Source organism: Paralichthys olivaceus, chromosome 7 (assembly GCF_024713975.1).
Source record: "Paralichthys olivaceus isolate ysfri-2021 chromosome 7, ASM2471397v2, whole genome shotgun sequence".
In the NCBI taxonomy this organism is placed as follows: Eukaryota; Metazoa; Chordata; class Actinopteri; order Pleuronectiformes; family Paralichthyidae; genus Paralichthys; species Paralichthys olivaceus.
The window spans coordinates 9,187,555-9,211,695 of NC_091099.1; the positions used below are offsets into that span (position 1 = coordinate 9,187,555).

Sequence of the window (24,141 nt, forward strand, 5' to 3'; positions counted from 1 at the left end):
AAACCTGACAATGGCAGTTTATAGGCACTTGTCATCCACTCTGAGGGAGCCTGAGAGGGTCTGCCACAAAGAAGGGGGTAAACTGCCCAAATCCAGGTTTGCAAAGTTTGTAGGAACCTAACCAAGAAGACTCAAAGGTGTAATTTCTGTCGAAGGACCCTCTACGAATATTTTCATGAATGACAGATTTCGTTTTTTGATTTAAAATCTCTTTAGACATGTTTTAACTTAATCCTGATAGTTATGGAGAGTAAATGAATGAGCAAATTCCCAAAAATTTCATTTTTATTATCCATAAAATAATCTGAAGGTCTGAATCCTGAAGCTTCTGTAGAAGATGTACTCCGTAAAAAAACAAGCTCTTGTTTGTTTTCAGCGAGTAAAGACTGAAGGCACTTTAGTCAAAACTCATGTGAGGCTTTCCAGACTTCATTTGTCATTGTGAGCCCGACAGTTGACAGTTTGATTCAAGTTTTCTCAGACACTTCAATTGACTTTTGACAGTGTGTGTGTGGGAAAAGAAAAGCAAGAAAACTATTTTCCACTATTTACTCTTACACCATCCCATGCTGCCTCAACTGTTTACGCGAGTTTATCAATTATAGTTTACAAAGCTGCCGCCTTTTCCCAAACCTGAATAATGCAAATTTGCTGTCCCCATATCATGTTTATTCTATAGGAGAGCGCTTGTTTATTTCCCGGACAGCCAGGCAGACTTTAGGCACGTCGTGTCTGCAGGGGCCTCGTCTTATACCTGTCCTGTCTTAAATTCCACTGGCTTTCTGTTTGCTCTACTGCTTGTGTTTTTTACCAAAGGCAAAGGCAGCAGATTCAAGGCTGCTGTTTTCTAAAGATGTGGACGAGGTATAGAACCTTGTCGATCGGAGCAGCAGTCCAAGGCCGAACCTCGTTCTACAAGACATTACTGATCACTAAGAGTCTGTCAATATTACTCTGCACAGTTGACTGGATACCAATGAATGGGATGTTTAAAGCGGTCGTGTCTGCGGTTTGTGAAGATTGGACAATCGAGGCGATGTTGAGCCATTTTTTTTTTAACCAGTTGGGTTGCTGTGGTTTCTTTTAACACATTTGAAGTAACTTAAACATTCTCTATTGTTTTTGCAGATCTTTTTAATTTGTTTTCAGTGCATCCATCTATTCACCTCATCATTGAGCAACGCTCACTTTAACCACAATAAAGACTTTATTTCCTCTGCTACAATAGTGCTCCATACAGCAGAGCAATACTATATTTTATTCAGAGTGTAGCACAGCTGCCACTGTGTTGCCTTACAGTAAAAAAAGACATTGATTCCGAGCCCCCTTCTTTGAAGAGTTAGATTTATTCCCTCCTTGTCTACTTGGGTTTCCTTCAACATAAGGACTTGTCAAATGCACTGGAGGTTCTATATTAAGGTGTGAATGTTACTGTGTCTGTTTAATGATGATGGACTGACAACTTTTCCAAAGTTCTGCCCATTGTATTCTAGATTCATCACTGTTAGGAATACTTTAAAAGAAAGTTATTCAAGATGGGGCATTTTCTCAAACCTAAAACATTAAAACCTCAAACCTGAAACTCGTACATCTGATCATCATCAGAGACAATGCTGCTGTGTTTGCCCACAGAATGAAAAGGTCTCCACTTCTGTGTAACTATTAGAACAGACCTGCCTGAGGCTGAACTGAGCCGAGCAGAGCAGAAAATAGCCTAATCCTTTTGGCAGCTGCAAGGAACGGACCCTTTTCAGTTCATCTGAAAACTGATATAAACCTACAAAGCAATGCACAGTGGCAGATCCTGCAGTTTAACCAGGCATAGCTTTGACATCAGTCACACTCGGTGATGTATGTTTTAACACTCCTGCTGCATATATAACACAAACACTACATGACTGTTTGCTGTTGATGCATTCGTCCTCCGGCTGTAAACAGAAATTCTCAACACCCGAGTCCATCGTTCAGCTTCAAGTACTGTTTGAGAATGAATGTCTTGCCAGCACCGAGAAATAATGTGCTTTTCTTGCTCATTTGCTTGTAGCTCACAGTAAAACCTACTCATGAGGTTCAGTTTACTCATGATAAAAAGGACTACTCAGCCTGTTAAAACAGTCATGTCCTCTGTGCCTCGAGGGGAGCTTTCTGAAAAATGACTCTAATGATGAATCCAAGGTTATCTCGGTTTCATCTTGAAATTTAACTCACAGCATTGTGGTGTTTGAAAGACAGAGATATCTAGGAGGCAGGGAGCGTCTGATGAAATGGTGGTCATGTTGCACACTGAGAAATGTCAGAGCCAGTGTTTTTTGAGCTGCTATGATGTCTGGATATTTCACCTCTACGATTTTGACTATTGATTTTTTTCAATCTGTCTCTTGTGGACCATACGACCTTATGGAAGACAAATAAATCAGTGGAACAGGCTTTGAAGAGAAAGTTATAGTTCTTCGTTGAGGGGTTACTCATCTGATCACATCACAGGCTCTCTTTGGCTAGAGCCGTAGAGACAACAAGAACGGGTCAGCAAGGGTTCCTTTTTCTTCACTGCAAGTTTGCAACGACAGTAGAGATTGTTGAGCGTGAAGAAAAATTTCAACTGGAAAGATTGAGTCTGATAAACGTTATCTCCTTTTTAGAAACAGCCATTTCTACTAGTGTTTTTTTCCCATAGTCCCAGCTATATACAGTATTTATATAAGCAGGCAGAACAACGTCAATCACAGCCTCCGTGATTGGTGCCTGACCATGTTTGCCAGATTCTCAGTAGCCTCGGTGAAAGTGAAGTAATTTCTTACCCACACAGAGTGACATACACCCACTTAACAATAAATGAAAGCTTCTCAACGGTTTTCAAGGCCGTCGTTCTAACCCTGGACTGTTTTGAAGTGGTTGCACAAAATAGGCAACAATAATGAAATCAATTTGTTCAAAAAAAGATGAAGAGAAATAAGTTACCATGTTGCATAGCAACTCACTTACACTGCATGCAGCCAACAAATGTTGCTTATTTCTTTGTAAGAACAATTCTTTATGAATGCTTTATAAAGAAGCTTATACAAAAAAGCTTTGAACTATCTTAGCCTGCAGTGAGTTATTGCTTAACGATGTCAAATACGAGACATTATTCTGACTTTATTCTGATATCAGAATCCCAAAAGTGAAAACCTACAAATGCTAGAGCTTCCATTAACCCAGCTGGGCCAGGATACAGCTTTTCATCTACTGAAGTGCGATATCAAATTTTACCTCATAACTGCTCACTTTGTTTTTATGGTTTATGTACGTTTACATATTGTTTAATTAAGAGTAAATATTTTGAAGTGACTTATGATTATACAAAAATTGATGCAACGATAATCAATTTGATCTTTTCTGTGAGTGACTGAATGCTGCGTGCATTAATAGAAAGCACAGTAACCCATATGACTCTGTATGGTTTGTGGTTACAGTACATTGCATAATGTCTGGAGACATATGTTGTCATGATTCCATTTCCCTGTAAATGACAAGGCAATGACTTGACAAAATATGGTCCCTTGTCCTCAGCAGGAGAGATAAAAACATTACAGCGCTCTTTCCCGTTTGTGTCTCCTGATAAGATAAGGTGGGTCACATTGGCTGCAGTAAATAGAATGTGTCTGGATCAGCAGCCTTTTGTCTCAGCTTCAAGCTTTGTTGGGGGTTTTTTTCTCCACTGCTTGTCTTCTGGACAAATCCTGTAGTTTGTACAGTCCTGCAGGTCACACACTAATGATTCATTTTCTTTGATTGTTTTTCTCCGAGATGACGCTGTGTTATTTTTAAAAAGCCTTTTGTTGTCTTGTCCATGTCTCTTGTGCAAACTTTAACATTTCTTGTCAAACTGCTCTTCAGGCTGGCCTCATTTGTCGTCACCTTTTTCAATCCACTTTAGATGGATGTGGAACGGAGGCGTTCATTCGAGTTTCTGGGAAATCATTTCATTTCATGGACATTTGACGGATAAGATTGTAGCTTCGCCATAAACCCTTTTCTGTGCTCCGGCGCATCTGAGCCTCCCCCCTCGATATATTAAACTGTCTCAGCTGAATTCAGTCTAGGCCAATCACTCATTCACACACATGCAGATAGTATTCAAAACAGCTGTTTCTTGATATGTCCAGCATCTCTATTAGTGTCCTCACCCTATCTCTGACTCTGGTTTGAGGATATGTGCTTTGGACCAGAGGGGCATTTTTATAAAAACTGTGGATGAAACAATAACATGGATGCACAGACATTAGCAGCTAAAGACATCACAGATCTCAAGACCCTCTTTTGACTCAGGCTAAGCTCTGATTGGCTTGTTGAATCACAAACAGATATTTCAATAATTTAATTCAGTTGTATGAGTAAAAGCTGCAGGGGAAAAGATCTTTGTATGTTTTTAAATCAAAATCATTGACAGTTGATGCTTGAATTTGATATTTATACAAAAAATATCTGCACATGTTCTGGACCACGTCTCTGATCTTGCCAGAGTCGTAACTATGCATGTTTTTGACCCATATTGATATTTCTACGTTCTGTGCCCTAGAGCATGTGACAGAATATGTACCTGTTTATAAATTGCATTGATTTGCAATGAAATTTCATATTACAACAAACAAGTTCAAACCTTTGTGCATTTATCATCTTAAAGCATCATTTCCAAAAAAAATATGTCTCTGGATGCCTGGGCATTAGACTGGTTGTGCAGCAGTGACCCATGGCTACATTAATTCACAAGAGCAGGCACTTAATGTCTTGGATGTTATCAAATATTTAATTTGCATTTGTTGTTATGTTTAATGTTATCTGGTTCATTAAAATCTAGAAATGCAGCAGGTTGACTGTGCCAGGTCAGTCCTGCTGAGCACTGATGCTAAGTTTTTTCTGTGTTCAAACATCCTGGCATATCCAGCAGCGACATTAAATCATCTCACTCATATTTTTGTCAAACAGTAAAGTCACTCACTAGATCGTTGGTGTTTTTTGCATAAAGTGACTGACAGTCTCCATTCAGCTCCCAGTCTGCAGCATTTTGTGATTGATATAAGTGTGGATGAGCCTGTGGAGCCAGTCAGCCACACGTTTGTCAGACGCAGTGGTGAGCCAAAGTCTAATGAGTGGGTAGGTACTTGCCTCTAAGCTCCTCTGATTAAACAAAACATGCTCACTAAAAGCTCTGCTCACCACTTCACATGCAGACAGTGAAGTCCTGCTGTACGGAGATCAACATATCTAGAATCAAATGAACTGAGACTGGGTTGTGCCTCAAGCTTCTCTATACTCTAGATGTTTCTTTAATAGACCGCTAAATTAACTGATTTGTAATGAATCCCTCATGTATATTAGATTGTTACTGAATGTCAAGTTGAATTTTATTCTGCATTACTTTCCCCTTTCAAACGCTGCTTAGAAATGGCCTCCCCATTCAATAAATCCCAATCTAACCCCTGAGTACATATATTGTTCTTGGGGGAGCTGTCAACAACGCTGCCATTAATACAATATGAAAGGAACCAGTTAGCAGTATAACTGTGAAGTTTAGCCTCACAATAGCAATGATAGCATTTTAATTAAGTTTGTGATATATTACACCCTGACATATGCTGCGCCGAGGCCCTTCTATAAGGGCAGATCAGTCAGTGAAAAATCTGTCCTGTCAGAGGAATTGATTGCCATGAATGATTTGTTAGGAAGCAAGATTTAACAGTGAAATGATTTTTTCCCACACCATCCTTTTCCTTTGACGTCATAAATAATGAGCTTTAAGAAAGAAAGGAAAGACAGGACAAATTAGACAGAAGACAGTGGTGATCTTTCGCTAAAACGTGTTAGAGTGAACAAAACTGAGAATTAGTGAGTGGGTAATATATCACAGAGACACACTGAGTCTAATCAGGATCCCAGCTGGAGGCGTAGCTGTGCTCTGACCCTGTGAAACGACTTTGTCCTCAGCCTCATCATCGGGGAGGTTGGGAGATCAAAAAAGGAAGTCATTTTTTTGGCTCTTCCAAACTAAAACTGTGGATCTAATGAGCTCTGTTCCAATAACATTCACACAGCGCGCCCCAGAGACGGCTGAGACGCTGCGAACTTCCTAATCAGATATCTGCACTGTAATCAGGAGACAATCTTAATGACCTATGTTAAATGCCAAACACCCAATCCACTCTGTCCATTTGCAGTCTGATCACGCGGCAGAAGTCAATGAGACAAATTAAATCCTTTTCACTAACGATTACTTTCTTTGCTGCAATGATGCAGTTTCAATTTAGACGTTTATCATCCTGGATCTGTGGTGGTTTTTGGGGTTGGAGTAGTCTTTTAGTTTGTTAAGTCTTGGTGTGTTTGAAACCCAGACAGCCTTCTATAGGGAACCTCTCTGTTCTCAGAAACTCATGACTGACTGAAGGTATTTATGAGGGTCTGAATAATTTCCGTCCATCAATAACAAGTCATATCTCATTTGAATGTCATGCGGCTGGTGACTGTCAAAGTAAAGTTAGTTTTAGATGGGCCAGTTTGGATTGGAAGAGCCTCCGTCCTGTGAACTGGGCAACTGGATAAAAAGAGTTCCTATATTTTTTATGAGAAACCAAAGTAAAAGTCAAAGGCAGAGCTATCTCTAGTATGTTTATTTAACCACTCTTGCAAGTACAGCTGTAGTCTCACAGGTATATCCTTGCTGCAGCCCCCCTTGTCGACACACTCTGTATTTCCCCTCTCCACCCCCCCCCACCCCCACTCCTACTCACTCTCTCACAGCACTCAGATCACAGCCAGCCATCACTGCCCCCACCTCTACTCCCCCACCCCCCCCACTGCTGTTCCCACCTCCTCCCACACCTCCACCCTCCCCCACACCCCCAATCACCCTGCCCTTGAGCCCCGATCTGTCCCTCACTGCCGACCAGGTGAGGAGAGAGCTCAGGAAGATCAAGGTGAAAAAGGCTGCAGGTCCGGACGGCATCAGTTCCAGGCTCCTCAAGTCCTGCGCAGACCAACTCTGTGGGATTGTGGAGCACGTCTTCAACCTGAGCCTGAAGCTGGGGAGAGTTCCACAACTGTGGAAAACATCCTGCGTGGTGCCGGTGCCAAAGACGCCGCACCCGAAAGACCTCAACAGCTACAGGCCAGTGGCGCTGACATCGCACCTGATGAAGACACTGGAACGGCTGGTCCTCGTCCATCTCCGCCCTCTGGTTGGACCATCGATGGATCCGTTGCAGTTCGCCTACCAGCCCAGCATCGGGGTGGATGACGCTGTCATCTTCCTCCTGCACAGAGCCCTCTCCCACCTTGAAAGGCCTGGAAGCACTGTGAGAGTCACATTCTTCGACTTCTCCAGTGCTTTCAACACCATCCAGCCTCTGCTTCTGAGGGACAAGCTGGAGCTGTCAGGCGTGGATCACCACCTCACATCATGGATTATAGACTACCTCACCAACCGTCCACAGTATGTGAGGAGTAAGGACTGTGTCTCAGACACGGTGCTCTGCAGTACAGGGGCTCCACAGGGAACCGTCTTGGCTCCTTTCCTGTTCACCCTGTACACTGCAGACTTCAGGCACAGTTCTGCACACTGCCATCTGCAGAAGTTCTCTGACGACTCTGCCATCGTCGGCCTCATCACTGACGATGATGACAGGGAATACAGAGAACTGATCAAGGACTTTGTGGACTGGTGTCAGTGGAACCGCCTCCAGATCAACTCAGGGAAAACCAAGGAGCTGGTGGTGGATTTCCGCAGGCGCAATCACACCCCCCCGACACCGGTGAACATCCAGGGAATGGACATAGAGAGAGTGGACTCTTATAAGTACCTGGGTGTTCACCTGAACAATAAACTAGACTGGACTCAAAACACTCATGCGCTTTACAGGAAAGGTCAGAGCCGACTCTACCTGCTGCGTAAACTTAGGTCCTTTGGAGTGCAGGGAGCGCTCCTCAGGACCTTCTTTGACACTGTTGTGGCATCAGCCATCTTCTCTGGAGTGGTCTGCTGGAGCAGCAGCATCTCAACAGCTGACAGGAAGAGACTTGACAAGCTGATAAAGAAGGCCAGCTCTGTCTTGGGTTGCCCCCTTGACTCAGTGCAGGTGGTGGGAGAGAGGAGGATGATGACGAAACTATCATCAATGTTGGACAATGTCTCCCACCCCATGCAGGACACCATCATTGCACTGAGCAGCTCCTTCAGTGACCGACTCCTTCACCCCAGGTGTGTGAAGGAGAGATATCGTAGGTCCTTCCTTCCCGCTGCTGTCAGACTATTTAACAACCAGGTCTGACCCCCCCCAGTAGACCACACACACACACGCAATGTGCAATTAACCACTGCAATAACCACAGTACAATTTAAAAATTTTGCTATTTGCCCATGTACAACTGCTGCTATATATACTACCTGATGTTGTGTGTTTCTGTTTGCTTGTTTGTTTGTCCTCTCTTTGGAGTTAAATCTTGTGCTACTGCTGTAACATGTGAATTTCCCCACTGAGGGACAATAAAGGAAATCTAAATCTAAAAAATATACTGCAGTACAACTACAAGCTGTTATATCGCAGACCTGGTTACTGATGGAAACTCATAAACATTCAGTGGTTAACTTTACTCACCCTGAAAATGTGTGTATTAAGTTTGACAATCAGAACCTTAATGATTCTGCTTCTTTGTCAAGACTGTTTTGCTGTTTTCAGACATGAAAACAGGTCAAATCTCCAGACCCAGATTTCCGGACAGTTTCCAGAACAAATTATCCTGTTGTTTAAAAAGCTGTTTTCAGACGGACAATCTTGTTTTCTTACACATGAATGACACATCTTTTTCATCTTGAAGGGGGCTGGCAGGAAATTTCCGTATAATATCAGGAGGACTTGAACATTTGTGCTCTCACATTCACTCCCACTGACTTCAGTACTTGTCTAAAAGCTGCTTTTGATACAAAAGTCTGATGACTGCAAATTAACTACATAACTACCTTTTACTACTATATACATTTACCTCTACACTATAACTGAGACAAGGTTTTCTATTCCTTCAAACATCAGAGTGCAAATGGGTCTTCTGGCTCTCAAAAGCATTTTTGTGTAACTGCGAAGTTTGAAAAGTGAAGTTTTCATCTCTGAATGTGATGCTTGTTATTCTGTGAGGAAGAGAAATCAATACGTTGTGACGTATAGGTCGGTGTTCTCTTCTTCTGTGTTCCCATAAGTCTTGAATTCTTTAATAACTGAAATAAAAAGCCTTTTAATGTGAAAGGCTGAAAGCTGCTTTGGTTGCAAAAGGACCATTGGGTTCATGCTTCTCTTTTAACTGTGGTGTATTTTTAGTAACATTCATTTGAAGTATTATTCAAAAGCCCAGCACAACTCTTTTTGTACAGTCAACTGTTGATTAAATTTCTTTTTCTTTTGTCTGTCACTGTTTTCTCTTCGCAGACATGGGACTCGATGTGCAGGAGAAGTTGCGGCTGCAGCCAACAATGGTGTGTGTGGTGTAGGCGTGGCCTATAATGCTAAAATTGGAGGTGAGTCAAGCCGACCATCGAGATTTTAAATTTGGAACATTGTTTGATTTTAGATAATCGAAATCAGCTTAATATTCATGCATAACAATATTTATGGTCAAACTTATTAATGTAGATTTTCTTTCAGCTTAGATCCCTTTAATCTGGGACCTGAATCTGATTTAGCCAGGTCTCTATATTTTATAATAGTTCCATGGATTTTAAAGCTGACAACGGTTTGTTTCTTTTTGTGACTGATTTATTCTGTTGTTCAGTGTAAAGTGTGCTGCTGCAGAGACAGACACATAATGAATGTCCTTGATGTATTGCCACTGAGGAGAATATCTTTTGATCTCTCTATTTCTATTGGAAATGAGTAGTGGCTTCATGTTGACTGTTGTGTGTGTGTCCCTGTCAGTAAACACACAGTGAGGAATTTATTCCCCTTTGCTTTGTTCACATGTTGTTCTGTCGTGTAAAGAAAAGTTTTTTTTCTCCCTCATCAATCACGTCAATATCTGATAATGACAAAAACATCACCGCAGCCCTTCACTGATCTGGGTTTTACGACCGCAGATGACTGATGGAAACTTATCCTCTGGTTAAAGTTTACACCAAAAAAAAACACCTAAAGGATTCTTGGTCTATGAAAAACAAGATTCACTGGTCTGGTGAAACCAAGATTAAATGGTCTGTCCTCAATTCTAAGTGTCATGTCTGGAGGAAACCAAACCACTGATCTCTTGGGAAATTTCAGTGGTGCAGAATTTTTTAGCCTTCCTCAGATGTGAGCTCCGACACAATCGTGTCTCTTAAGCGGTTGCTTCAACCTCTTAGTTTGGTTTTTGCTCTGATGTAAGCAGTCAGACCTTGAGTGCCTTTCCAAATTCAGTACTATCAAATGAATTTACCTCAGGTGGATGAGGTGTAGAAACGTCTCAGAGATGGTCTAGTGAACTGGGAGCCACCAGAGCTAAATGTGTCACAGCAAAGTGTGTGAATGCAATTTAGCTGTGTCATTATGGACTGTTGAGAGCCGATTGACGAGGGATTTTGTTTTCATTTTAAGGCTTTTGCACATCAAAGGCAACATAAATAAACAACATGAAATTGGGGAATTACGACGTGCCTGACTATTCACATTAAGTGTGATGCGATTCAGTGAATAAAAGAGGAATGGAAAAAAGAATCATCCCTCAGGAAATGATGGATTCAACATGAAGCGAAGATGATCTGGGTCTTCCTCTTATTCATACAAAGAAAAAAAATTTAAATACCAGGCACAATATTTAAAATGGGCAGAGAACTTGGTGAGTTTGACTGCTTGGTTCAGGAGCTTAAACTCCACTCAAAAAACTTGAAGTCGCAAATATCGCTCAACAATATTACTGATGTGAAAGCTCTCATTGGCTGGATACAGGTTTGAAGAATTTTAATAACTGACAAATTAATTGCACTATAAAGCATTTTGAATGTGCAAAGACCATAAGGCTGCTTCATAATAAAATGTGAAAAGTTTAACATGAAAATGAAAATGAACTGTAAGCATCTACTTCTTGGTATAAGGAAATTAACAACCTTATTATTGATATCACGGCACATAACAACATGTGGGTTTCACATTTATTTTTGGTGACAGGGTGAAACTGAATCTCATCCCACCTTCATTTGAACCTTTCTACTTCTTTTCTTCCAATTAGAGAAAACAAAGCTCTGTTTTGTTTTGACCTCGGTGACGATGGAGAGACATAAATTAAATATAGAAATGCCAAGAAAACTACAACCCAGTGAACATCTGTTCATAGCATCTGCTGAAAACTTGGTCATAATGAGACTGTCAGGGCAAAATCATGTTGAAACAATAATAATGTGCATTAAGGAAGAAGATATGTAGAGGTTCTTTTAAATTACACCTGTGATCACAAACTAAGTCAGGTTTTCTTCTTCCTTTTTTACAGTATTTCTTGCTCTTGATTAAATATTCCAAATAAGCTTTTTGTAGCTTTTGTCTCCAGACAATCTGTCAATGACACGGTGGCAGCCAACAAGACTCGGCGTGGCCCGTGGAGCCCCGAGAAGTCCCGTTCACAGATGTTACTCATAACTCTACTTCTTTGTATTCATTACCATTCATCTCCCGACAGAGCGCCGCTCTCGTAAATTACTCCGCTGTGAATCTGTTCACGTCATGGGGTCAGTGGATTGTTTATAAACAGCTGTGATTCGCTTCCAAGTACCGGCGCTACGTGTGTATGCACATGTGAGCACAAGCTCTTGTTTGTGGGGAAGCCTGAATGTGCGTATCCTCACTGAGAGGTAATTAGTGATTCGTATTTAAACACTGTAATTGACCCTACTTGGCTCACTCTGTGTTTCCCTCCACCCACTGTACCTGTTTCCCTCTGCCAGGCTCACAGAGCTACATCTCTACCTGTTCCCTCTGACTCACCAGAGCAGCAGGGAACTGGCACAGCAGCGTCTTAATAAGGAAACGTCAAACTGCAGGAGGTTGATGAGAATAGTTACGATAGTGATTATCGTCAGTGCTGCAATACAGCACTCACATAATGACCACCGAGCAAACACTGTGCTTTATGTTGGATGTTTACCTCAGTAAAGTTTATTTTTTTGTGGCTACTCAGTATTCAAGCTTGTGTTATTGTGAATCTCCCCATGCCTGCTGAGTAATTCCTGCTTTGGCTGCATCCCCAGTGGCTTGTGTTTGTGCCTGCTGGGCAGGCGGGTTGTGTAGAATGGATTATTGAAGTCTTAATGTGGACGTCGTCAGTTGTGTTGTTGCCTCTGCGGTCCCGGGTTCCTCTCCCCCAGTAATGGACCTTATTTGATGGCAGATCATTTCACGCCTCTCTACAGTCATTAAAGTTCAGGGTAGTGATCTGAGGCCGCTCACTTCAAAGGCTCAGGCGGGGCTGCGTTCAGGTACAATGAAAGGTGATATTTGGTGTTACCCTGTGGACACCAGTCTGTTAACGGCTCTGTAAACTCTCAGCTCATTTATATGTGTGTGTGTATGTTCTCTCCTCTGCAGTCTGTTAGATTTGTCCACTTGTCCTCTCCTGTGTGTTTGGTGTGGTCAGCAAACAGTAACAACCATCTGGGTTTTCTGTTTGCGTGATGCTAAAATAGTGTAGTGTCCCTCTGAGTCACATCTGTGGATGAAGCTTTGTACTCCAAACTAAAATAGGAAGTCTCTGAAGTCTTTAGCTTTTCCTGTGAAGTCCTTTCTTCTGCCTGTTTTTCTGTTTTCTGGCGTTTTTGTGTGTAGCTGAAGATAATAAGGGAAGTTGCTGTCCCACCAATTTCTTTCCCCCTTTTATATCAACTTTTCTTTTCTTGTCACTTGCACTGTTGTGAAACCTCTCCACCCATCTGAGGCAAAACTTCATACGCTCACCATCTCTTTACCATCTGTCATTCTGTCACTTTGCACTTCTCTAGTTCGCTGAGCTAATCTGCGCTGCAATACGTGTTTGTTTGACAGGAGTTCGTATGTTGGATGGGGAGGTGACAGACATGGTTGAGGCTCATTCCCTTAGCCTCAATCCACAGCACATCCACATTTACAGCGCCAGCTGGGGCCCGGAAGACGATGGCAAGTCATTGGACGGCCCTGCCAAGCTGGCAAAGGAGGCTTTTCTCCAGGGAATTACCAAGGTCAGTCACAGCATAGGTTTGGAATTTAAATCTTTATGTCTTCCCTGTTTTCTAGTACCAGTATTAAACTTGCATCCGCTCTTTAAAGAACTACTTTGACATTTTGGGACTTGTACTTATTTTCTTTCATGAGAGTAGATGAGAAGATTTAAGCTACATCCAGTAGCTTGGCTCAGTATAATGACTCGGAAACTGGAAGGAACAATTAGCGTGGCTATGTGCAAAGGTTAAAGCTCACAAATTAGCACATTGTATTGTGTTTGTATAATGCAGGTAAAAAACAATACATTTGACACATCAGGTAACTTCCTGGAGTCTCCTGTGACCGACCACTGGCCCCGGCCAACAACATTCAGTATAAACACACAGTCCTGTAAAATGAAACTTTTGTTTGTCAAATGAGATAAGACAAGTTCATCAATGAGCCTCAGAGCTGCTGGTGCACAGAGCCCAGCAAGTCTCTGTTAAGCTAAGCTAACCATGTGCTGGCTCCAGCTTCATATTTACCTTACAGACACGAGAGAGGTTTCAACCTTCTCTTCGAACATTTGTCCCATAATGCCAAACTCTTCCTTTAAACTAAAGTGAAGTGACGGCTGGTGCTCAACAACATACAATATAAGGACGAGTCAATGTCATTGATTACTCAAATACATCACTCTGTGTGGAATGCATTGATGCATTGCACTGTGTACTTTAATCTCCAATGATGGGGGAACAGAACGCGATCTAAAAGCGAGAACATAATCATCCAAAGTGTGGGAGTGTTTTAAACAAGTCACCTAATAAAATGGTGCACTGCACTCCGTTAAACTGAGAGGAATCTTGCACCCTGTCCTAACAAAAAACTGTATTACATGCACAGTGTGTCTGTCCTGTGGACCTTCATCAGGTAAATGGTGAGACAAAGGACATTCAAACACATTTATATGCTACACCTCCTTGAAAGCAGCCAATCAGAGAGAAGAAACTATCAGACCCACAGTCTGCTTCCATTTAACTCATTAGAAGAGACGACACACCTCCCTGATAGTTTCTTCTCTTTGATTGGCTGCTTTCAAGAGGTGTAGCCTATATATTTGTTTGAATGTCATTTGTCTCACCGTTTACTTGATGAAGGTGCACAGGATCAGAACATGTAATAAAGTTTTTCTATAAGTACAGGACAGTGTGTGAGATTCCGCTTCTCTCTCCTGCATCTGCTTTTTTTCTGTCCTCTGTATTTTTGAAGGTGTGCATGGCCCTTTTCATTGTTGTTTTTATGTACGGACATTTTTATTTGTGAATTAATTTTTAAGAAAATATGAGTTAAAGATTAATGGTGGATGTTATGGTTATTATTTATTGGTCAAGTTAATTGACAGAAAATAATCAATAATTATTTTCAGATTATTCAATAAAGAATGATTCTTAGTTGCAGCCCTACAACATTAGTGTGTTGTGATATTTCCAGCCTGTACGATCATACTGTATCAATTTTTAATAGAGGATATCTCTATGAGATGTAGCTCTACTATAGTAAAGGACAGACTCAAGGAGAGTTTGGTAATTGCCCTCTGACTAGTCCTTCAGTGATGGATGAGTAAGACATTAAAGAGTATGACATTTTATCTAAGGCTAATATCATCTCTCATGTGTCAGCATCGCTACATCAAAAGACGTCAGCTGAACTGCTGAATGATGGATGTGAGATGAATGAAAACAGAAACAGAGCAGCCTTCACTGATCAGCAGCAGTCAGATTCAAAGGCTACGCTAACTGGCGTATTAATGAATGAATCTGCTAATTTCTGGTGGAGCAGAATTATTCATGTATGGCTGTGAAAATGCATCGTTTACCACAGTGAGTAAAATCTGCCTGACAGCGGCACAACAGGACCTTTTTGATTCAGCGCGTGTTCCCCTGGCAGTGAGATAACCCTCAGCGATGAAGTGTTGTTGCCTCCGTAACCTGCAGCAAAGTCAGTGTCAGGTCATAAATTGGGCTGGAAGGTTTTAGCGTATTAGCTACAGCCTCAAGGCTCCAGTATTGATGCAGTGCAGTGCAGACAGCATCATGCGTCCAGGAGAAGCATTTTTATTTCAACTTTGTGAAGGCTGTCACATCACCAGCACTGGAAGGGCTGATGTGACAGGAACAAATCCACGGTTCAAGTCATACTTAATTTCTGGTTAGTTGGGGGAGAAAAATGTTCCCTCTCAAACTTCATGATAGCTTAATCGTGGTTGGACCAAAATAGTCATGTGACATGTTGTAAGATATAAACACTTTACCATTACCCAGATTACCTTCACCAAGAAGGTTATGTTTTCACCTCCTTGTGTTTGTGTTTGTTAGTTCTTTGGTTGGTTGGTAAGTTGGTGGGTAGTTTTTTTGTTTTCATGGTTGGTTGTTTTAATGGCTGGTTGGTTTGTTGGTCTTATGGTCGGTCGGTTGATTAGTTGGATGGATGGATTTGCAAAAACTTCTAAACAGATTTCCACCGGCCTGAAAAGAACCCTGTAAATGTTGTTGTGGATCGACGATTTCTTTTTTTTAACATTTGCACCTGAGATAATGTGTATTGGACTGTTGGACCTTGGCAGAGGTATGAGCGATACTAAAGTGCCATTGTAGTTATGAATTGAAAAAAATCAGTAAATTCATCAGAGCTAAACAGGTTGAACCTACATTGGGGACAGCAGGTTGAGGTATTGTGGTTTTATTCCAAACACTCACTCTGAAAACAAGTTCTTCATTTATCTTTCTTGCCATCCAGAAGATGTAAGAGAGGTGCCTCCACCTTCTTTTATCGCTTCCCCTCACCATATGTGCTCTGAAATTAATGTGTTATCCACCCACTTTGGTTCAAACTGCAGCAAAAGTGTAAGAAAATTATATTTATCTTTCATTTTCATTCTGAGCGTCACAGTGTCTGCATCACTGCTTTCACATCTTTATTAGTTTTATTAACTTTTGAATGACAGGATGTGATGAGTGCAGAATAGAAATGCGAGTTGTGAATAAATTATATTAAAAACTTAGTTGGTTTATTTCGAGCATTTCATAAAGGACAAAAAGTGTTTTTACAAAGATCAGATGAAAGAATTAGAGATAATGAGGTCTAACAAACAAGAAAAAGAAAAAATTGCAAAATGTATATGTTTACTGGAAGAAAGTGGAATAAAACATGACAGCATAGGTAGAAAATACTTACTAACAAGTCTCTGAGACTTTAACAAAAAAGTTCCTCTGGCACCAGGGGCTATTTCAGAGCTGTGGAGCCCTGACAGCAGATGCCTTGCTGCCCTTTGTCTCTCTCTCCAGCACGGCCCCCAGAGACAGTCAGCAGCAAGTGGTCAGTAGACCCCGGACTACAATCTGCAGCATGGTGAGAGAAAGATCAGCAGTGTGGGGGGCAGACCAACCAATGCCTTAAAAATAAGCAGTAAAACTCAAAAATCAATTCTAAAGGTCATAGGTTACAAAAGCGGGGAAGACAAAATGAGAAAATGTGCACTTCGTTTTGCACATCTTGTGAGCACTATGAGACACGTTTATTTGTTCAGGCTGAAAGCGCTCCATTGATTTCCATGGCGAATGAAGAGTTAGAATAATCTTATCAACTGGACACGAATGCATGAAAAAGGGTTTGTGTGTCATGGAATGAAAGGAACAAACTAATCTTTGCAATGCTCCTTAGTTGAAAAATGACACCCTTTGTTACTGTAATAAAATCGTTCAGTGCAGTTTTTTTCGGAGTCATAAACCACCCTGTGATTTCTTGCCTCCTGTTGACGGTGCAGAGCCAACTGGACTAAATGTCCCCATGTATTTGGTTTATTTCAGGAGCATGCAGTCTCACTGCCAGGCGTCCTGATGTCATTTATCAGACCCCTGAATTATATTCAGCTTGGGCAGATTCTGTAATTACATTTCTTCTATTTGTTATCTGATTTTCTGCTGCAATAATTCCCCTGTCATTATGATGTATTAATAAGAGCTGTGCCTACAGCAACTCAGTATTTCTGGAAGAAAGCACATAAATGACAAAGCGTTTAAGGAGTGAGACCAATGTCTTTGTCAAAGCCAATTTTTCACACTTTGCTCAGTTCTCATTACTTTCTCTCTCTCTTAATATACGTGGATCACAGCTGTATGAACACACTGTGTGTTTCTGTACCTCACAGGGACGTGGTGAACTGGGCTCTATCTTTGTGTGGGCCTCTGGTAACGGTGGCCGTGAGCAGGACAGCTGTAACTGCGACGGCTACACAAACAGCATTTACACCCTGTCCATCAGCAGCACCACGCAGTCTGGCAACGTGCCATGGTACAGCGAACCCTGCTCCTCCACGCTCGCCTCCACCTTCAGCTCCGGAAACCCGGGGGAGAAACAGATAGTGAGTGTACACACACACACACACACACACACACACACACACACACACATCAGATCTTGTGGAGGATTATTCTTATTCTTCATATATTGAGCACACTGTAAATATCAGCACCACAAAAATAGCAGACAAATCCTGCACACTGTCAAAGTTGTTTTTTTTTTTTTTACAATGTTCCGCTGTGAGACCTTCATCTGGCAAATAGTTTGTGACAAGAAGAAGCCATCTTAAATAATTGTAACCATGCAAGCATTTCCCCACATGCAATATAAATACACAAATACTACACATCAATGTTCTGCAGCTTCTCATATCATACACAGAGCTAGAAAAATAAAATCTAAAAAATACTAAATTTGACATGTACCTCAAAATGCATCAAATCGGTGAATAACAATAAATATTATTCTTAGGACACCAAAGGCTGAACTGCATTTTCAAAATAATAAATTCCACAATTTGTGGTTTATATTTGTTGGGATTAGAACCCAAATGAATTATTGGTTGGCTAATAAAAATCTGTAGATATCTCACAAATATTTGTATTTAGGTTGTATTTTACAGAGTTAACAAATTGTAAACAATGTTTTCTTAATATATACTTCCTTAATTCAGTTCCAAATATTTGTGTTTGCTTTTTATTCATGTTTTTTTTATAATAAGGTTATGGTAAAACTGTAAAATATCAAACCTCAATCACATTACTTTGTCAATGGATTTGCCAATAAGCCATTCTCAGTTTTTTTGTGTATTGGTATCTGAATCTTTTTGTACATTAATATCTGCATTGGCAAAAACCCATATCTGTGTGACTCCAGTAGAGATACATGTACACAGTACACAGTGAGACAACATCCATTTATAAATAGATCCTTCATAATAAATACAACAAGACTCAAAGTTCAGTAGGAGCAAACACAACAGTTTATGCAACCATACTCAAATCTCCCACTATTCTATCAAGACTTCATACATCCGTATATAAAATATGTTCTTCTAAATGGATCCTTGCGTATCACACTTTGTATTGTCATCAGATAAATGTTGATGTTGGAACATCCATAATAACCCTGTTCAAGTGTACGTATACATTCATCTTGTTTCTCTCGAATCAGAAATAAGCATCCAACTGTCAGAATCACAGTGACTGATGTGTGACAGCGAGCGAAGCTGACAAACACCGAGATGTCACAGGCTTCCTTCACGCTGCGTGTCAGCTGAATAAAGACTTGCCTCCGGGACAGAGAATAACATTAAACAACCACAAATCTGCCGTTCCCTTCGAAATGCTCCAGAGGCGTGCTGCAGGCGACTCAACACAACTCATCAAATGGGCCAAATTGAAGTCATTTTGAAATATACCACAGCAGCGGCTTTGTATTGACGCTTTAGCAGGCAGAGGCTGCCATTTGTTGCATCAGTAAGTCCATGCAGTCCAAAACTTTGGATGAAGGAAAACTCTGCTTTTTCATTTATTTGTCTGTCAGATCACAAGCTGAGCTGCTTTTGACAAGTAGCTCATTTAGTGGACAGAGATGGCAGCCTGGTGTCCCTCGATGTCACAGAATTACCAATGAGACGAAAACAAACGTTTATGGCCGTGTGTGTGTGTATGTGTGTGTGTTTGTGTGTGCAGCAATTAAATGATCTGCAGTTCACAGATCTAGAAAGAAGAAGCTGTTTGCAAAAGACAAAACTCACTAATTGCACATCAATGTTTTTTGCTTGACATTGAAATTCAAACACAATTAATGTATATGGCCGATGTGGATTTGCCATTAATGATATTTTACATTATTTATTAAAAACATTTTTTAAAAATCCCTAAGATGTGGTCGTGGGCGTTGAGGCGGCTCAGAGAGCAGCTCCAGCTGTACCAGGAATCAGATGGCTGTTATCTGATAAAAGCAGAGAGCTGCCATGACGAGACTGACACATGGAAGGAGACACGGTGAGACTGTGTGAGCTGAGCCGCCTCCACAGTCGTTATCAAACTGTTATGATAAAGAAAGGAATTTTAAATAACTTAAGATATAAAGAATACTATTCATTTTCTGCACAAAATGTAAATATGCACATTTTTTCTGTATTTATTTGCTGAAAATAAATATAAATCCATCAGCCTCTAATATATACTGTACATATATATTTGTTAAAACCTAATCGGTGTAAGGGTGTTCATTATTCATTCATGTGATTTTTTTACTGAAGTATAAAACCCCAAAATATATTTTTTTAATTTTATAAGCTTATAAAACTCAGAATCCATGAAATACTTGGACTTTTCCTGATAAATAATTTCACCGATAGATGAAAAGTGATGACAACAACGAAAACAATGGGGGGAAATGAATGAAATATCACAGCCTTTGTGTTATTTGATCCTTTTCTGAGATCTAACAGTTTGCCAGTGCAGACTGTCCTCTCGCTTTTACGCCTCTGACACATAGACGTGATGATGACCATTAGCGCCACAATCTGTCAGGCCAAAAGTTGCAAAACCAAGATTATGTCCCCGGCCCTCACAGCTCACCGTGCCCTCTGGCTCCTTTGTCATTTCTGACGTGTCCTCATCGTGACCCACACAGGCCTCATTAACTCTCTGGCACTGCCACAGACAGAGAGCGGAATTGTACCCAGAGCGCTAACACGCTGCGTCTCACCGCCGCCCGTCCTGGCTGGGCTGAGTTGGCTGACATTCACTGCCCCAGCTGTGACCCTTTGGCAGCGATCCACATCCCTGAGACTGAACCTACCTGCACCTCCTCTCCTCCTCCTCTTTCTCTTCCCACATCCCTTCGCTGCAGGCAGAGCTCCTGTTGTCCCCAGCCTTCCTCCGACCTAACCCTCAACATCTCTCAGCTTGAATCTCCCCCTGTGCTGAAGTACGAAAACCCATCGTGTCATATTAACTGTGTTTCTCCTGCTGTTTCTCTGTGCTCTTCTATCCCGTCTCCTGTCTCCAAGGTGACCACGGACCTCAGGCAAAAATGCACAGACTCTCACACTGGGACGTCTGCCTCAGCCCCACTGGCTGCTGGGATCATCGCTCTGACTCTGGAGGCGAAGTGAGTGAGAGCAAAACAACTCTCCTATAACAACAATAACCATTTTTATATGCTTTTACATTATAAAACCATAAAAAGGGTTTTATTTACAAACTCCCAAAGCTGCTTTCAGGTTAAAATAAATGAGGGTTAGTGTCAGGGTGCGGAGAACCACTCATTCAGATCACTTCCTGGGGTCTTAACCACACAACCGCTCAGTTTGAAGTTGAGCGGATGAGCGGCTGTCGAGAAAAATCAAAGGACAAACAGAAAGACACATTTCTGGATGGGATATGCTCCTGTGTGTGTGTGTGTGTGTGTGTGTGTGTGTGTGTGTGATTTGGCTCTGGGTCCAGACATTTTTTTTCCTCGGAAAGAAAAAGCTTTGGATAATCAGTTAATTAGAACGTCAAAACGGCAGCTGCAGCCAACTCAGATGTCTGAATACCTGTGGGGAAGGCGATGAAGATTTTCACTGTCATTATTGGTCACTCCGGACTTTCCAGGTGGTTTCTGTCAGCAGCTCTGACGTGTCCTCCATTATGCCGTTATCGTTGGTCGTATCATGTCTGCGTGTGATGTCCTCTTATCAAACTGCAAAGCTTTGCTCTGCATAATTTGCCTCAATTCCACGTCGGCCATCAGCTGACAGGTGTCGAATCCGTGCCGCCAGGATTAACCTCACCGCCCGGTTTCAGTACCTCCCCACTTTTATCTCTGCACTGTCACCTCTAGTATCATTAAGTGAAGGGCAGAGACTGACAGAGCTGACACCGCGTTGTCCCTTTCAACACACACACCCACGCACACACACGGCCTCCTGACAGACAGCAGTAATAACAAGGTTCCTGGTTTATCAGACTGGGACCACACTGGAATTCACAGAGATGGAATCATTTAATAGACAGAGTGTTTTGGAGAGCGTTTCATTCGCTGTCCACCGAGGTGACATTGACTTTTTTTTTTATTTTTGGGAGTGGTGGGGAGGGGAGGGGTGGTGGTGGCGAGACGCTGATGCAGAGTGGCAGAGGCGATGTGCCACAGTGCCGTCCTGCGTTTCTATTTCTGTTGTGTTGCTCTCGGTGAACACAGTGTGATTCATGCGTTTGATTTTCTTAACCCACAGAGCAGGTTTTCTTGTTGATGACCTAAAGGTCCCTTTATATTAAAAAAGTTATTTTCTTGGGCTTCTAACGTGAAGAAGGTGACCCCCACCCCCCGAATCCCAGACCTCATTAGAAAGAATAATTAAAGTCAAGACTCAGTCCTCCGTGGTATTGTATTCCCCTGTTTCACTGTATTCCCTGTCCTGTTCTACACAATAGGTTATAATGTGGCTTTAATACTGGTGTTAAAACCTTAATTTGAGCCCATATCTTTGTTCTGCTTGACATCTCCCTCCGGCTTCCTCTACTTCTCAGTGTAATATTTCTGAAATGTATGGATATCCCCTTTTGAAAATCCTCAGCTGGATCATATTTCAGGTGTGTCTACCGACTCCTGACCTTTCACATATCCCGTACCGTTTCCTTTATGCTTTATTGTCGTACAGCTGAGGTCACTGACACCCAACTTTTATTATAATGTGCATCATGCACAAAGCTATTATGTGACAGAAAGACAATCTGCTCGCTCTGATTTCCTTCCTGTATCCGTGCAGCATGAACCTGACCTGGAGGGACATGCAGCACCTGGTGGTGAGGACGTCCCGGCCCGGACACCTCAGCGCCGGAGACTGGAAGACCAACGGAGTGGGACGCAGAGGTGGTGACTTAATAAAACAAGCACCGGCAGTATATGGTTTTATATTTGTGTCTCAGGCTCCAGCCATACTGCTACATTTGTGTTTGAACGCATCCACACTACTCTGGAGTTTTAGAGCCGATAAAACAGAGACGCTCCTGGCACCATGATTTGCCTTCGCTTATTTGTCAGACTCCTGTAACCTGACCCCCTTTCAAATGAAGGGGTCTGGGCTTTCAGTGTAGAACGCTACATGGATAATCAATTACAAGCATTGCCGACCCTGTTAAAGTTGTTTATGAGACAGGAGCTAAAGAAGAGTTTCAGACAGAGGCTGAAAAGTGGAGCTGCAGCAATGGACAGAATGTGGAAAGCCATGTGTTTTCTGGACATTAGAGCATGTAAAGTAATAACACTAAATTAAAATTATGAACCTGATACTGTTAAAGTAGCAAACGAAAATCTATTCTTCGTTCTCTGAAAATATATTTTGCTTGTTTGATATTTTACACATAAACACACAACGACAAATAAACGTTACTCTGTTATTTTTTAGGTTTGAGGAGCAAATATAAAACCCTAGTATTAGTGGACAGAGTGGATTGTTGATTGATTGTAATTTCTCTCTCTCTGATGTTTTCTGGTCATAACCCCCCCCACTCCTCTTCATCCCTCCATCCTTTGTTTTTCTCTGCAGTGAGTCATTCGTATGGTTACGGGCTCCTGGATGCCGGCGCTATGGTTGCTTTGGCACAGAACTGGACGACACTTGGGCCACAGCACCAGTGTGTTCACACCATGCTCACAGAGCCGAGGTTAGACGTGACTCAGAGCTGTGTGTGTGTGTGTGTGTGTGTGTGTGTGTGTGTGTGTGTGTGTGTGTGTGTGTGTGTGTGTGTGTATAGAGTGCAGTGGGTTTTATTATCACTTTAGTCACTTGCTGTTCTGTCCTGCCGCTCAGCCTGATAGATGTCTCCTCATTCCCCCTTGCAGCCGCGTAATTTGTGGCACCGCACTATTGTCTGTGTCCATTCCTGCAGCCATACGTTAACCACTCTGCCCCTCCGCTTGTCAAACCTGCAGAGACATCGGAAACAAGCTGGTGTTCAGCAAGAGTGTGGATGCCTGCTGGGGACGGCCCGAGTATGTCAGCTCTCTGGAACACACTCAGGCTCGCCTCACTCTCTCCCACAACCAGAGGGGAAAATTGGCCATTCATCTCATCAGCCCACTGGGCACACGCTCCACCCTGCTGTTCCCCAGGTACACAGCAAAAATACACCACTACACACAACAACAGCAACAACACTCCAGACCTGGGATAAATCTCTCTGTCTCAAACACACACAGACAAACACTATGTGCATGTGCCTGAATTCTGCTTATGCACAAATACTACAAAGTATGCTCGCTGGGAAAAACACCCTATTTGCATTTGAGTACAAAATAACAAAGACAACATGTCTTTTTTATCTTTCTTTCTTCTTCCAGGCCCAATGACTTCTCCTCAGAGGGATTCAACGACTGGGCCTTCATGACCACCCACTCGTGGGACGAGGATCCTCAAGGGGAATGGACCCTGGAAATTGAAAACGTAGCGGCTAACGGACGAGACTATGGTACATTTAAGCCAACTCGACGCTTGGTGCATATTTTCACGCTTCTCTGAGTAGCCTCTCCTCAGTTCTCCATTTACTCCTGCTCCGCTCCTTCTTTGATGGCAGTTTGTCTGTGAGCAGCGAGAGCGGCTCTCAGTGCCAGAGATTGATTCCGCTGTAAA

At 42.0% G+C, this 24,141-nt stretch overlaps 1 protein-coding gene across 3 annotated transcripts in view; it reads left to right on the top strand.

Annotated features, from left to right (window-relative positions):
• furinb (furin (paired basic amino acid cleaving enzyme) b) overlaps positions 1 to 24,141 on the top strand; it is an 83,190-nt gene that overhangs the window by 55,072 nt on the left and 3,977 nt on the right. For all 3 annotated transcript variants that reach the window (XM_069529279.1, XM_069529281.1, XM_069529280.1), the window contains 8 exons: positions 9,450 to 9,538; positions 13,020 to 13,192; positions 17,362 to 17,574; positions 20,539 to 20,639; positions 22,279 to 22,382; positions 23,059 to 23,176; positions 23,445 to 23,624; positions 23,853 to 23,980. In XM_069529279.1, coding sequence (XP_069385380.1) covers positions 9,450 to 9,538; positions 13,020 to 13,192; positions 17,362 to 17,574; positions 20,539 to 20,639; positions 22,279 to 22,382; positions 23,059 to 23,176; positions 23,445 to 23,624; positions 23,853 to 23,980 — 1,106 coding nt within the window. The remainder of the gene's footprint in view (positions 1 to 9,449; positions 9,539 to 13,019; positions 13,193 to 17,361; positions 17,575 to 20,538; positions 20,640 to 22,278; positions 22,383 to 23,058; positions 23,177 to 23,444; positions 23,625 to 23,852; positions 23,981 to 24,141) is intronic.